This window comes from Lepidochelys kempii, chromosome 5 (genome assembly GCF_965140265.1).
Source record: "Lepidochelys kempii isolate rLepKem1 chromosome 5, rLepKem1.hap2, whole genome shotgun sequence".
NCBI lineage: Eukaryota > Metazoa > Chordata > Testudines > Cheloniidae > Lepidochelys > Lepidochelys kempii.
In genome coordinates, this window is record NC_133260.1 from 18414938 (window position 1) to 18428087 (window position 13150).

The 13150-nt window shown below is 38.2% G+C and overlaps 1 protein-coding gene across 1 annotated transcript in view; it reads left to right on the forward strand.

Annotated features, from left to right (window-relative positions):
• DCC (DCC netrin 1 receptor) overlaps positions 1–13150 on the forward strand; it is a 958218-nt gene that overhangs the window by 802751 nt on the left and 142317 nt on the right. Inside the window, exon 15 of the mRNA XM_073343560.1 lies at positions 4395–4589. Within this exon, the coding sequence (XP_073199661.1) occupies positions 4395–4589 (195 nt within the window). The remainder of the gene's footprint in view (positions 1–4394; positions 4590–13150) is intronic.

Below are 13150 nucleotides of genomic sequence, written 5' to 3' on the forward strand. Positions count from 1 at the left end.
AAAGGTCATATTATATATTATAAAAAAGAAAATATCAAAATGAAAAATCACTTCACAATGAAAAAAATTGAAATGTTTCATTCTGGAAATGATGCTGAAATATTCCGTTACAACATTGCCCATCTATGATAGGAGGAAGACAGGAGACCCTGAATGTGGTATTATTTAGGCTGCAATTTTATTTTTAAAATACCTGGGAATACTTGGCTGATAAAATTGTACAGTGCAGGTAATTCCATGATCATTTCTTGGGGGCTGCTATCATCTGTTCCCCTTTTCCATTCTGGTCCCAGCCACCCTCCTGCTGGGACTCTGCCACTGAGCCTCTCATATGAGAGCGGGGCTATGAAGGAGGAGGAGTTGACTTCTTGCCCTACCAATTGTAAGAGCCCCAAACCCCCTTTTTCTGCTTATTTAAAGTGTGTCTTCTGTAGCTCCTTTACCCATCCATTTTTTATCTGATCCATATCCATTCCCAATGGAATACTTGCACTGGACATCTGCCACATCATTACACAATGAATTGTGACATTGCAGCCTCTCCCCCCTCCCCGTTTTCTGCCTCAATAGGTCAGCAACTCACCTAAGGCAATAAACCCATCTCACCTAGGCCAATTTGGTGGTGAGGGAAAATTCCTTCCCAGCTCCCGTCTTCTGCCCCCCCAAGAAAAGGGGGTGACTAGTGTAATGCCCAAAGCTGATATTTTAAGTCCTTCTGGGAGCTGCATACCTTGTCCAGGTTAAAGAGGGCTTTTCCAGAATTTCCATGCATATAAACACTCCTCCTTTCTTTTAACCTCCACCCCCACCCCCGCCTTCCGGCTAGCTGGGAAGGGAGGGGGCAGCATTCCCCACCCAGACCTCTTCTGGCTGTACTGTTTTCCTGCTTGCTACCTGGGAAAGGTAATCCATGGAGGTCGGGGTGGGGGGGGAGGGCGAGCCTTAAAGAGGCAATGGCCCCCTTTCAACCAGCTTCTGCACAAACCCCATTACTGAAGTTGAAAGGGGCAGTTTACCTCCTACATCCATCTGGAGAAAGGGCCCCACTGCTTAATGCATGGTGAAGACATTGGGCCCTTTTTTCAGTTTTTGTCTGGAATGAAATGTTTACAAAATTGACACCGTTTTACAAAGCATTTGGTTTTAACAACAGCATTTTCCTATGGAAAATAGTTCCATTTTAATTTTTCTGACCAGCTTCAGTAAACAGATATAGACATTTAATAAAGTAGAAGAGATAAAGAGAACAGTGGTGAACTAGGAAGTATTCATTGATGAATGAATGTGGCTGTGGACACAGTGGGCCAGATACTCAGCTGGCAGAAACAACCATAGCTCCATGGAAGTCAATGGAGCTACACCAATTTACACCACCTTGGGATCTGGCCTAAAGTAATATATTTGGTGTTTAAGGAAGTTTACAGTGCATTATCATCCAAGAAGCTTATATTCAGAATTGACAATGGGTGATATTGGGATGAGCTACTTGAGCAGATAAAGAACCTACTTGGATATCCAAGGCGGATTGTAATTGTGTAAGGGGAAGTATTTTGGATCATTTTAGATATGGGACCTAAAGAAATAATGGCTGGCAATGTGATGAAATGGTTTAATCACAAAAAGAAACTGTGGGTCTAGTCAGCCCAAAGGCAATACATTTCAGAGTTAGTTGGCTAGATGAGGAGTGTAGATAGATTGCTTCATTTACTCCAGGGTAGAAAAATATCAGATAATAAGTTTAAGCAAAAGGACTGTGTTCTGCATCATTTCTAGTCGTAATTAAACCACTACCAGCCATGGAAACAGAGGCGGTAGAACAATCTGAATAGTCGGGGGTGCTGAGAGCCATTGAACCAAACGGTAAACCCTGTGTCTGAGGGAAACCATTTCAAGCCAGGGGTGCAGTAGCACCCCTAGCTCTACCAGCTCCAGCATCTGTGCATGGAAATTCCACAGCCTGGCATATAATTAAGGTTTCTGGGTGGAGTCTTAGCATTTGCAGTGGTTTTTTGCAGAATCTGAGTGATGTTACATTTCTGTTCCTTCTGGTTGTGAACAAAACCTTCAAAAGTAAACCAATTCATTTAGTTCCCATGAGTTTGCCAGAAGGAAACAAGCTCTGCCAAGAGTGGATGGTTAACGCTAAGCACTTAGCTATATTCAGAAAGATTAGGGTTAACCACATTTGCAGTTCGCCTAAACCTTTTGGCATCATCTAAGTAACAATGTAAAAGGAGTAGGACAGGTGCTAGATTTAAGCTAGAATTATGTATAGAATTCTTCTGTCTCTAAAATGCATTCTGCCCCTGAAATGTCCTGTGTTTCCATGTTCATAAAACTTTTATGTGGGCAAAATAGTCCAAAATGGTTGAGTTCACCCTAGGTTCATTTTTGTCTCTGTATTTCACAAGAAGGGTAAATTCCTTATATTTTTTCCTACTGAGACAACAGTAGCACCGCTGTTTAAAATTGTGTGACACGTATATTTGAATTCCTTCATACTAACAGTTCAGCCTATCAGAATAAAATTGTTTGAACCCAACAGCTACCTAGGGGTGTCTATGCTGGTGTTAAAATCTCTATATATTATGTAAGTGAGATGAAAAGATTATTGCTTGATGCCAAGAGCTTTTTGAATGTTCAGATTTCATGAACTGCTTGAGATTTACTGCTTCTACCATGCACAAGGAATCCAGTATCACTTCATTCTACGACTTCCTATTACAAGGTGCTAAACTGCTACTATATGTCTTTTTCACGTAAGAACCACTTTTGTAATTTTAAAAATCATCAGTATTCAAAGACCGTCGTTCAAGTAACTTTAGATTCTGCATTGAAGCAAAGTCTGGAGGTCAGAAGGAGATGAATGACAATTGTATTTGATTTGCTGTGGCACTGCTGGTGTAATCTGGTTTTTGTTTTGTCAGTAGCTATTCTTCAGTGCATTTCCTTCATTCTTAAAGTTTATGACCATGTATAGCAACTTTAAGAAAACTGAGTGCAAAGAACTTTTAAAACTTGTATATCAGACTGGTAATGTACTAATCAGATTCAATAGTTCTTCAAAAGATTTTAAATGCATTAAACAGAATTCATTTCAAAGCACATCAAATACCAAAGACACCATTGTACCATATATGACAATAGGACTGAAAAGTGTTAAGTTCATCTTTTTATGGTCTTTTCCAAGGTTTATAGTGGGAATGCTTCACAATCTCAAAATATCTTTTGTTGGAGTTTTACACCAGCATTTTGTACCACTCCCCGCATGCATTTGCCTATTATATTACAGGCCTCTTCAGTGGGGAAAAATAGTAGCTTGTCTCTTTCTGCTCTCAAAAAGACAAGCTACTGTACTGCTCTTCTAAAGAGACTTGTGATATAGTAGCTATCATACACTCCAACAAAAGGCATTTATTCATCTATTCTTTAAAGTAAAAATGGGTTCACTGAAGACAAAGTGTGCTAGTTACACGTCAAGTCATTAAGTTCTACATAAGAAATGAATATGCCTTGAGAGAACCTGTATAAAAGATTTCAGAGTAGCAGCTGTGTTAGTCTGTATCCGCAGAAAGAAAAGGAGTACTTGTGACACCTTACAGAGACTAACAAATTTATTTGAGCATAAGCTTTCGTGAGCTACAGCTCACTTCATCGGATGCATGCATGTAGCTCATGAAAGCTTGTGCTCGAATAAATTTGTTAGTCTCTAAGGTGCCACAAGTACTCCCTTTATTTTTGTATAAAAGATATCATTGTATTATTTCATTTTATTATCCGAGTGCTGTTGTATTATTCAGAGCAGCCTCCAAGCCAAGAGAGGCATGTCCAAGAAAGTTCAAGCTTGCTTGCTCGTAATTAACATTAAGTTTTCACAGGCATGAGATAGGTCACTGCTGTTATAAATGCTATTATATCACTTACAAAGTCAACCAGCTCATTAAATACTGTAGTTAAACTACTGGCCCATGATAAGTCATCTAGTTGATTTCAGCATCTTATTTGACTTGCAAATAAACCAGGAAGATTCAATATTTGTTATGGAAAATTTTTTATCAATTTCAAACATTTCCATTTTCCACTTTCCTGCATAATTTCAGATCTGCTTTGTATTCATACACTAAAAATGGGATGAACAGAGGGATATTCTATTTTTCTTAAAAAGAGGAAAGGAGACCTTATATGTTGAAGAAGCTGCTTAATGTACTTGTTGCCGAAGAATGTAGTTCAAAACAATTCTGAATGTTCAGAAGGGAAATTGCAGGTAGACTATGTATGTAGCTGTGAGATTCCTGGTTACTTTCTTATAACATATTTCTTAATCTCAACTCTGCCTTTGTGAATGGTAAAACTCAATGAGCAGGATATTAATGGATCCTTTATTTGTATCCCAGAATCTCAGGTTCCTGATCAGCCAAGCTCTCTTCATGTCAGGCCATTGACAACCAGTATCGTCATGAGTTGGACTCCACCGCTGAATCCAAACATTGTTGTACGCGGATACATCATTGGCTATGGAGTGGGCAGCCCATATGCTGAGACAGTGCGAGTAGACAGCAAACAGCGCTACTATTCCATTGAAAACTTGGGTAGGTAGTTCTTTGTTTTTTAGTGATTTTAAAAGAAAGAAGTTTCTTCTGGAGTTTACTAATTTTTGAGACTTTTCCTAGGCTATCACTAAGTCCTTGTGTACAAACCAAATTTGTAGCCACTTAATGGCTGAGTTTGCCATAGTATGGTTTGTGCCAACACAAACAATGGTTAATATTCAGCTACTAACAGCATTGGCTACTGAGGTTTGACTCCTGCAGTTGACCAAAACTGGTACTTGGTTATCTTCCTGTAACCAGGTGATAACTATAATTCTGTAGCATGAATGTCAATGAAGGTGTTATAACCAGGTTACCAGAATAAAATTGTACTTACAGTCTAGATGGAACCTTAGTTACATTACATTTATAACTTTGGAAACAATAATCAATAAAATATCTTATATACAGTGTTTGATTCTAATGAGCACATACACTCTCTTAATGTGTTTGAAATTATTGCTAAATCATGTTCTGCTTGGCTTTTACAAAACAATGAGATACATCAATGATCGAGTTGGGAAAAGAGGAAATAAAAATCGTTTGTCTCCATGGAATTTAGAACAAATAATTCATCTACTAAACTGAGATCATGCATTTATTTGTTCGTCACCGATTGGTTGAAATTATTCTCTGTCCTTGACCATATGCTGAAAACTATAATAATAGCCAGATCAGGGAGGATCAAGTTTTCTTAATCAAGTGGTCATGTCATGTAGTAGACCTTTAACTGATGATCCAATGAAAAGCTCATTGAGCTGAAGATAGACTCCAAAATATAATCAGCATTTTATATTTTTGGACTGCAACTTTGGTAGCATATCAGCTTGGCTCCTACACTTCAGAGCAAATCTAAATACTAAATAAGCACTTCACCATGTGGCCCCCTATTTTGAAGAGAGCAGGAGCTGGAAATGCTATTCCCTGAGCTGGCCCAAGTGTTTGAATTTAATGGCACTCACAAAACTCATATTTTGTATCTGTCAAAAAGATTTAAGGAGATATTCTGTTATCCCATTATTCATTGCACACTCTGATGGTTCATCTTGATGCTGGGCCTGGTATGCAGGGAACTGGTACTTTGATGATGAAATACTGGTATTCAAGCATTGGGGAAAGGGTTCACAGTTTGAATGAAGTCATGAGAAATAATCAGTTTTCTTTGTTTTACTTCTATAGCATTTTTTCTTTCAAGGATATTATTTTTCTTTGTTATTATTGTTATTTAACATTTGTATGTGATGCTCTAGGCTTGCTCAAATGCTTTACAAATATTAAGTCTCATAATGCACCTGTATGTTAAGGCTGGGCACAAAAGTTAAATGATTCGCTAGAATTTATACAGATAGTTGTTGTAACAGCTGGGAATGGAACATAGAACTTCTTGTCTTCCAGTCGTCTTCTGTGATCACTAGATACACCTTTTTGGTAATAGCATCCAGTAGCACAAGAAACCAGATATGATTAATTTCTGTGGTCACCCTGTTCTCAAGAGAAATCTCATACAGATAAAATCTTTCTTTATACATAGGAGGACTTTTTTTTTGTTTTTGGTGGGGTGGGGTTTTTTTTGGGGGGGGGGGGTGTCACAATAAAAGGCACTGTGAAGAAATTGCTCACTGTGACTTCACCAAGCGGCTTCTCTGTGGCTATTAGGGCATTTGTATTTTTAAGTAAATTGGCTTGGCAAAGTCATTTGAAAAATTAGAAAAAAAACAAAAAACAAAAACAACCATAATGCAAAAAACTAACATATAGAAACGTATATCAAAAATCTCTCAGGAGTGTTTTAAATCCCTTAAATATTGGTAGTCCGTGACTGATGATAATGACAATATTGTCACAATTATCATCTACGGTTAATTCTTAAGTAATTAAATATGCAGAGCTAGATGTTACTGTAGTTTTCCCATTCTCAGCACCAATATGATAAAAGAGCTGTTTTTTTCTGGACAACCCAGTAACTCATATGAACAGCACTGAATCCATTTAATATATTCCATGTCCCTTAAATGTATAATATTCAGAATTTCTCAAAATTGTGCCCATGAAGGTACTTGCAGGGAGCTACATGTAAGCTTTGCCGCCAAAGTCCAAAGACTCAAAGTGTTATGTAGATAAAGGCTGACTTGAAAGTGTTTTGATGGAGATTAAAGTTATTATGCAAAATGGAAAGAGGTCTGAATGGGCCATCAAAGAAGGTTAGTGGAACATAAGGATAAAAGTGATTACTAATGACTGTATAGGTCTAACAGTTAATGATTAAACACATTTTTCTAGATTCCAAAATGGATTTATATTCTTCCAAATTTAATCATCCTACTTTAAATCGTTTCGTAACTTTACTGAGATTGAATTGAAGTGTCTCACCTCCACTGACCGGAAGGTATTAGAAACAGAAATTATATTAACAGAGTTATATAGGTCAGTATGTTCTCTGGACTTTGGCAAGGCCCCAGGAGAAGATGGTTATACAACCAAATTCTTGAAAGTTTTTAATGAGCACCTTTCATTATAGATATTCTAACTAGCAACTGAAGAGATGCCTCATAACATGGCATCATGCGGCTTCAATTGTTCTAATTTATTGTAGTTCCAGAAATTACTCTAAAACTTCTACCAAAATGTGAGGAAACTATTTAGAGCTGAGCAAATATTTAGTTACAAATAACTTATTCGCTGAATGTAGCTTCCTTTTTTTTTCTTTTTCTTTTTAACTTTCTGAACATTCTTTAGCTGTTCAAGATTTCATCAGTATTCAAATGTATTGGACAAATGCTTTTTTGGATGTTTATACTCTGGTTTGATCACAAATATTCAAAATGTAAACAGTGTTATTTAGTTGTGATTTTCCAGATATATGCATTTGTTCCCTAATTGGTTGAGGGACTTAACTTTGTGAATTTTGGCATGTGTACTTTTTATACTTAATGTCTGTGAATACTCTTGTGTACAACTTTGAAAATAATTTTTAGTGAGCAACTGTGCTAATTAAATTCAGTTGCTCAAATGTTCACAAAAAATTAACCCTGAAGTGATGTAACCAAGAGCCCAAAGAATGCTTTTAAAAATTAGAACAAACATCTTCCAAAATTTCTTACGTTATTCACCTAACTCTATTAGAGACCATTACAAGAAAATTACTACAAAATGATTAGACAGAATTCTTTTCCTAATGGAAATATTGTTTTCAAGAAGATATGGATCAAAATACACTAACAGACAGAAAGGAAAAAAGATAGGCATTAGATGGACTTATCCCAACTGTTGTAAAATGTCCCACAAACCATGCATATTAAGTGGTATTGTTAATACATAATATGATAATAAAAATCTAATACCTAAAATAAATGGTGAAACTTCAGACTTCCCTCTGTGCTCCAAAGAACAAATTCCTACTAACCCATTCAACAACCGTGGCATTCACAGACCATCTCCCCTATACTCCACTGTCTTTCATCCCTCCCTCTCCCAACTCCACTTCTCCTGGGTCCCAAATAATGTCTCCAACTCCTCATTCTGCAAACACCACACCTGTTGCATTCCCACTCTCCTGGTGCATCACCTTCACCCACTCACTGCCCAGCTCTGACTACTCCTCTCCGCCTTCATCTCCTGCCCAGTTCTACAAACCCTCATGCTGTCCTCCAGACATTCTCAAGAGTCTGACTCCTGGTGAATTAGTAATACTGACATAGGGTGATAGCGATCAGAACATTAGACATAATTTTTCAGTGTGATATAATAGTTGCAATTACAGCAATTTATTTTCAGCTCCATCTATATAGATGTACACCACAGGAGAGGGACCTTGATAGTCACTTTCTGTGGCCATGTTTCTGCCTGATGCTAAGAAGTCAAAGGTATTTACCTCATCTCAGGAAGGGGTCCTATTCAGCTCTGGACCTGGAATACCACATTCAGTTCTGGGTACCTTGTTACCAAAGAGATACTGACAAATTAGAAAAAGACAACAAAAATGGTCATGTAGCCCAGATGTGTTGAAGAGTGAAGGAGATAAATATGTATTTTAGCAAAGCAGTAAATAAGTGGGCAACATGATACCAGTAACAGTCTACAGGTATCTTAAATTTTGAAACCTCATGGAGGAAAAGGAATTATTTTGCATAATGAAAGGAAATTACCCCATAACTGGGGATAATAGAATACAATTCAGAAAGGGGAAAATAGGTAAATATCAGGAAAAAGCTTCCTGAATATGAGCATTATTAGAGATGTCTCCTAGTGGAAGGGTTGGAAAGCCCTATCTCTTGGCACATTTCAAACTATCCTATACTGTCTTGTGTGCAACAGAGAATGATCCTGCACTGGAGGATTCTGCATGGAGATGGTGACCTAATAATCATTTTCTGAAAGTTTAGGACCTAGTAAAGAATCAAAATGGCTGTCTGTTCAGAACCCATATTTACATATTCAAATCAGACTGTGAATCTTCATGACCAAGTGTATATTTGTAGGTACATATAAGAATTTAAGTTAAGGGCCGTTTTTCATAATTTGGCCCAAGGTCCCAAATAATGAATATCAGCACTTAAATTCAACTTTTAAAGGCGTAATTTATTAACATATTTCTTCTCTCACCCTTTTTTAAATTATTTAAGCCAGATCCTATTATTTATTTTGGCCCTTTTGTACCATTCTGCTGATGCAAATGAGCTGGAAGGCCAGGCATCTTCCTAACAGAGGATTTCTCCTGGTGGGTGTGCCCCCAGCTAGTATAGGCCATTACCAGCCACTGTGGATTAGAGCAGCCCAAAAGATGCTCTAATCTATGATGGGACCACTGTAAATCCAGCCCCAGAATAGGGGCTCTTCAACCATCTCCTTTCAGGCCCTCCATTTCAGCTATACCCAGTGGACAACCGGTGTAACTGAGAATCTAGGCCTTTGTTTCAGGGCTCAAACTTAATACTTATCTGACCTCCCTATGACTGAAATGCACTGTAGTGTGTGTTTGGTTTGTTTATGCTCTGGGTGTTGTTTTGAAATATGTTAAATATTTAATTAAGTATAATTTGGATTCCAGAGCAATAGGTTTGTTCATTAATGAGCAATCAGATTTGCCTGACATGATTTACCTTGCACAAATCCATGCTGACTCACTTCTGTGGTAAATCCTTAGCAACCTAAATCCATGGTTGGAGATAATTTAATTAATAGAAATAACATTATAAACTCACTTTTGAGGGCCTCAGGGAAATGGCTTTTATGAGCTTCTTAAATGAAGAAAAATGCATACCTTCATGAACTGGGACAGCAGGGACATCTTAGGGGAGAATGGCAGAGAGCTTGGAAATGGGAGTGAGAGAAGGATTCTGACTGGAGCAGGAACACACATGTGGCCTGGTTTCAGAAGGGTTGAGCATCAGCAATTCCAGTTAAAATCCATGGGAACTGCAGGTGCTCAGCCCATCTGAAAATCAGGCCAATAGGCAACATAGTGGCATAAGTGAAACATTTGAGAGTTGATGCAAATGGGCATGAGTATCAATTGGTAGATGAATGGGGTTGCAGCAGAAAAAGTAACCAACAAATTAATGTACCATTGGAAGGTGCTTAGATACTATGGTAATGAGGGTAACATAAGAACTTGAGTAGTGTGGAATAGATTAGGATAGAATAACAAGGTATAAGATAAGCAAGGCTACCAAAGAGTAGAAGAAATGGTGTGTAGAATGTATTAGTATTCTTGTATAGGTGAGGCTGTCAAAGGTGCTACATAAATGTAGTTTATCACATGACTCTGCAATTTTGCTACCACTTCTGTACACACCATATATGTGTGCATATATAAACCTCTTTCCAGGAACTATCTATGTGTTCGGCACTGTACAATACACAATAAGAAAGAGTTCTTGCCCCAAAGATCTTACAGTCAAAAAAGATAGACATGGACAATGGGATGCAAATGAAAATGTAAACATGAGGATAACTTACTATTGTTTTTTACCCATAAACTTGTGGGCATGTTATAATTTGCTATTATTAAGCTAGGCACTGCATATTCACCTCGTACATGAGAATTACTGCCATAAGGAGCTTACAGTTGAAAATATGCCAAAGGATGGGAAAAGGAAGTGGTGTTATTCCTATTTTACAGATGACAAACTGAGGCATAGAAAGCGCAAGAGTGAAATCCTGCCCCCATTGAAATCAATGTGAGTTTTGTCAGCCAGGATTTCACCTCAAGTGACTTTCCAGTATCATACAGTGTGTCTCTGGCTGAGTTAGAAACCAAACCCAGAATTTCTGTCTTATGTCTTAACCATAAAACCATCCCTCCACTCTTCAGCTCAGCTTCTACAGTTTAAAAGCCCTATCTACTTTGCCAGTACAGCTTATCAATAATCACTAGCCGAGCATCCAGTGCATACACTTATACTAGTTAAAAGCCTGCACTGTTGTCTGGATGTAATTCGTGTTATGAGGCGACAGAGCTTACTGGAAGAAACTGTTAGGCAACACACATAGAAAGAATGCAAGTGCAAAACATGCACATTGTCTACCTGCAATACGCACATAAGAACGGCCATACTGGGTCAGACCAAAGGTCCAGCTAGTCCAGTATCCTGTCTTCCAACAGTGGCCAATGCCAGGTGCGCTAAAGGGAATGAATAGAACAGGTAATCATCAAGTGATCCATTCCTTGTCACCCATTCCCAGCTTCTGGCAAACAGAAGCTAGGGTCACCATCCCTGCCCATCCTGGCTAATAGCCATTGATGGACCTATCCTCCATGAATTTATCTAGTTATTTTTTTGAACCCTGTTATAGTCTTGGCCTTTACAACATCCTCTGGCAAGGAGTTCCACAGGTTGACTGTGCGTTGTGTGAAATAATACTTCCTTTTGTTTGTTTTAAACCTGCAGCCTATTAATTTCATTTGGTGACCCCTAGTCCTTGTGTTCTAGAAAGGAGTAAATAACACTTCCTTATTTACTTTCTCCACATCAGTCATGATTTTATAGACCTCTATCATATTCCCCCTTAGCCGTTTCATACCCCTAATCATTTTTGTTGCCCTTTTATGAACCTTTTCCAATTCCAATATATCTTTTTTGAGATGGGGCAACCACATCTGCACACAGTATTCAAGGTGTGGGCGTACCATGGATTTATATAGAGGCAATATGATATTATCTGTCTTATTATCTATCCCTTTCTTAATGATTCCTAGCATTCTGTTCATTTTTTTTACTGCTGCTGCACATTGAGTGCATATTTTCAGAGAACTATCCACAGTGACTCTGAAATCTCTTTCTTGAGTGGTAACAGCTAATTTAGACCCCCCCCCATCATTTTATATGTATCGTTGGGATTATGTTTTCCAATGTGCATTACTTTGCATTTATCAACATTGAATTTCATCTGCCATTTTGTCACCCAGTCACCCAGTTTTGAGATATCCTTTTGTAGCTCTTTGCAGTCTGCCTGGGACTTCACTATCTTGAGTCGTTTCGTATCATCTGCAAATTTTGCCACTTCACTGTTTTCCCCTTTTTCCAGATCATTTATGAGTACGTTGAATAGTACTGGACCCATTACATGTTACAACTTTGGCTTTTATTACCTAACCGCAACATACCAACCTTCCTTCCCAGTTGTTTGGACCCAGCAGTAACACTTCCCTACCTCCCCACTTTCCTACCTCTTGTCCCAGGAACCTCTCTCTGCTCTGGGTTCAAACATGACGTTAAGCTTCAGAGTGACAGACAGTGGCAATCATTATATAGATATGTACAAGGTGTGGTAACATAATATTTGTAATATATGGATGAGACAGGTGATAAACTAGATTTGTCACGCACGTTTGAGTGCCTCACCTACACTCTGCTCACTAATTCTGACATGTTAAATCTTTAGTCAGTCACCTGCCATTAAAAAAAATTTGTTCCTGTGCATTTTTCCCCTCTAGTGTTAAGTTTCCGCCAATTAGGCAGTGTCAAGGTTCCTCCCCCACTCTGAACTGTAGGGCACAGATGTGGGGACCTGCATGAAAACCTCCTAAGCTTACTTTTACCAGCTTAGGTTAAAACTTCTCCAAGGTACAAATTAATTTGATCCTTTGTCCTTGGAATAACCACTGCCACCACCAAACTCTAACTGGGTTTACTGGGAAACGTAGTTTGGACACGTCTTTCCCCCCCCAAATCCTCCCAACCCTTGCACCTCACTTCCTGGGAAAGGTTTGGTAAAAATCCTCACCAATTTGCATAGGTGACCACAGACCCAAACCCTTGGATCTGAGAACAATGAAAAAGCATTCAGTTTTCTTACAAGAAGACTTTTAATAGAAATAGAAGTAAATAGGATTAAAGGAATCACCCCTGTAAATTCAGGATGGTAGGTACCTTACAGGGGAATTAGATTCAAAACATAGAGAATCCCTCTAGGCAAAACCTTAAGTTATAAAAAAAGACACGCAGACAGAAATAGTCATTCTACTCAGCACAATTCTTTTCTCAGCCATTTAAAAAATCATAATCTAACGCATACCTAGCTAGATTACTTACTAAAAGTTCTAAGACTCCATTCCTGGT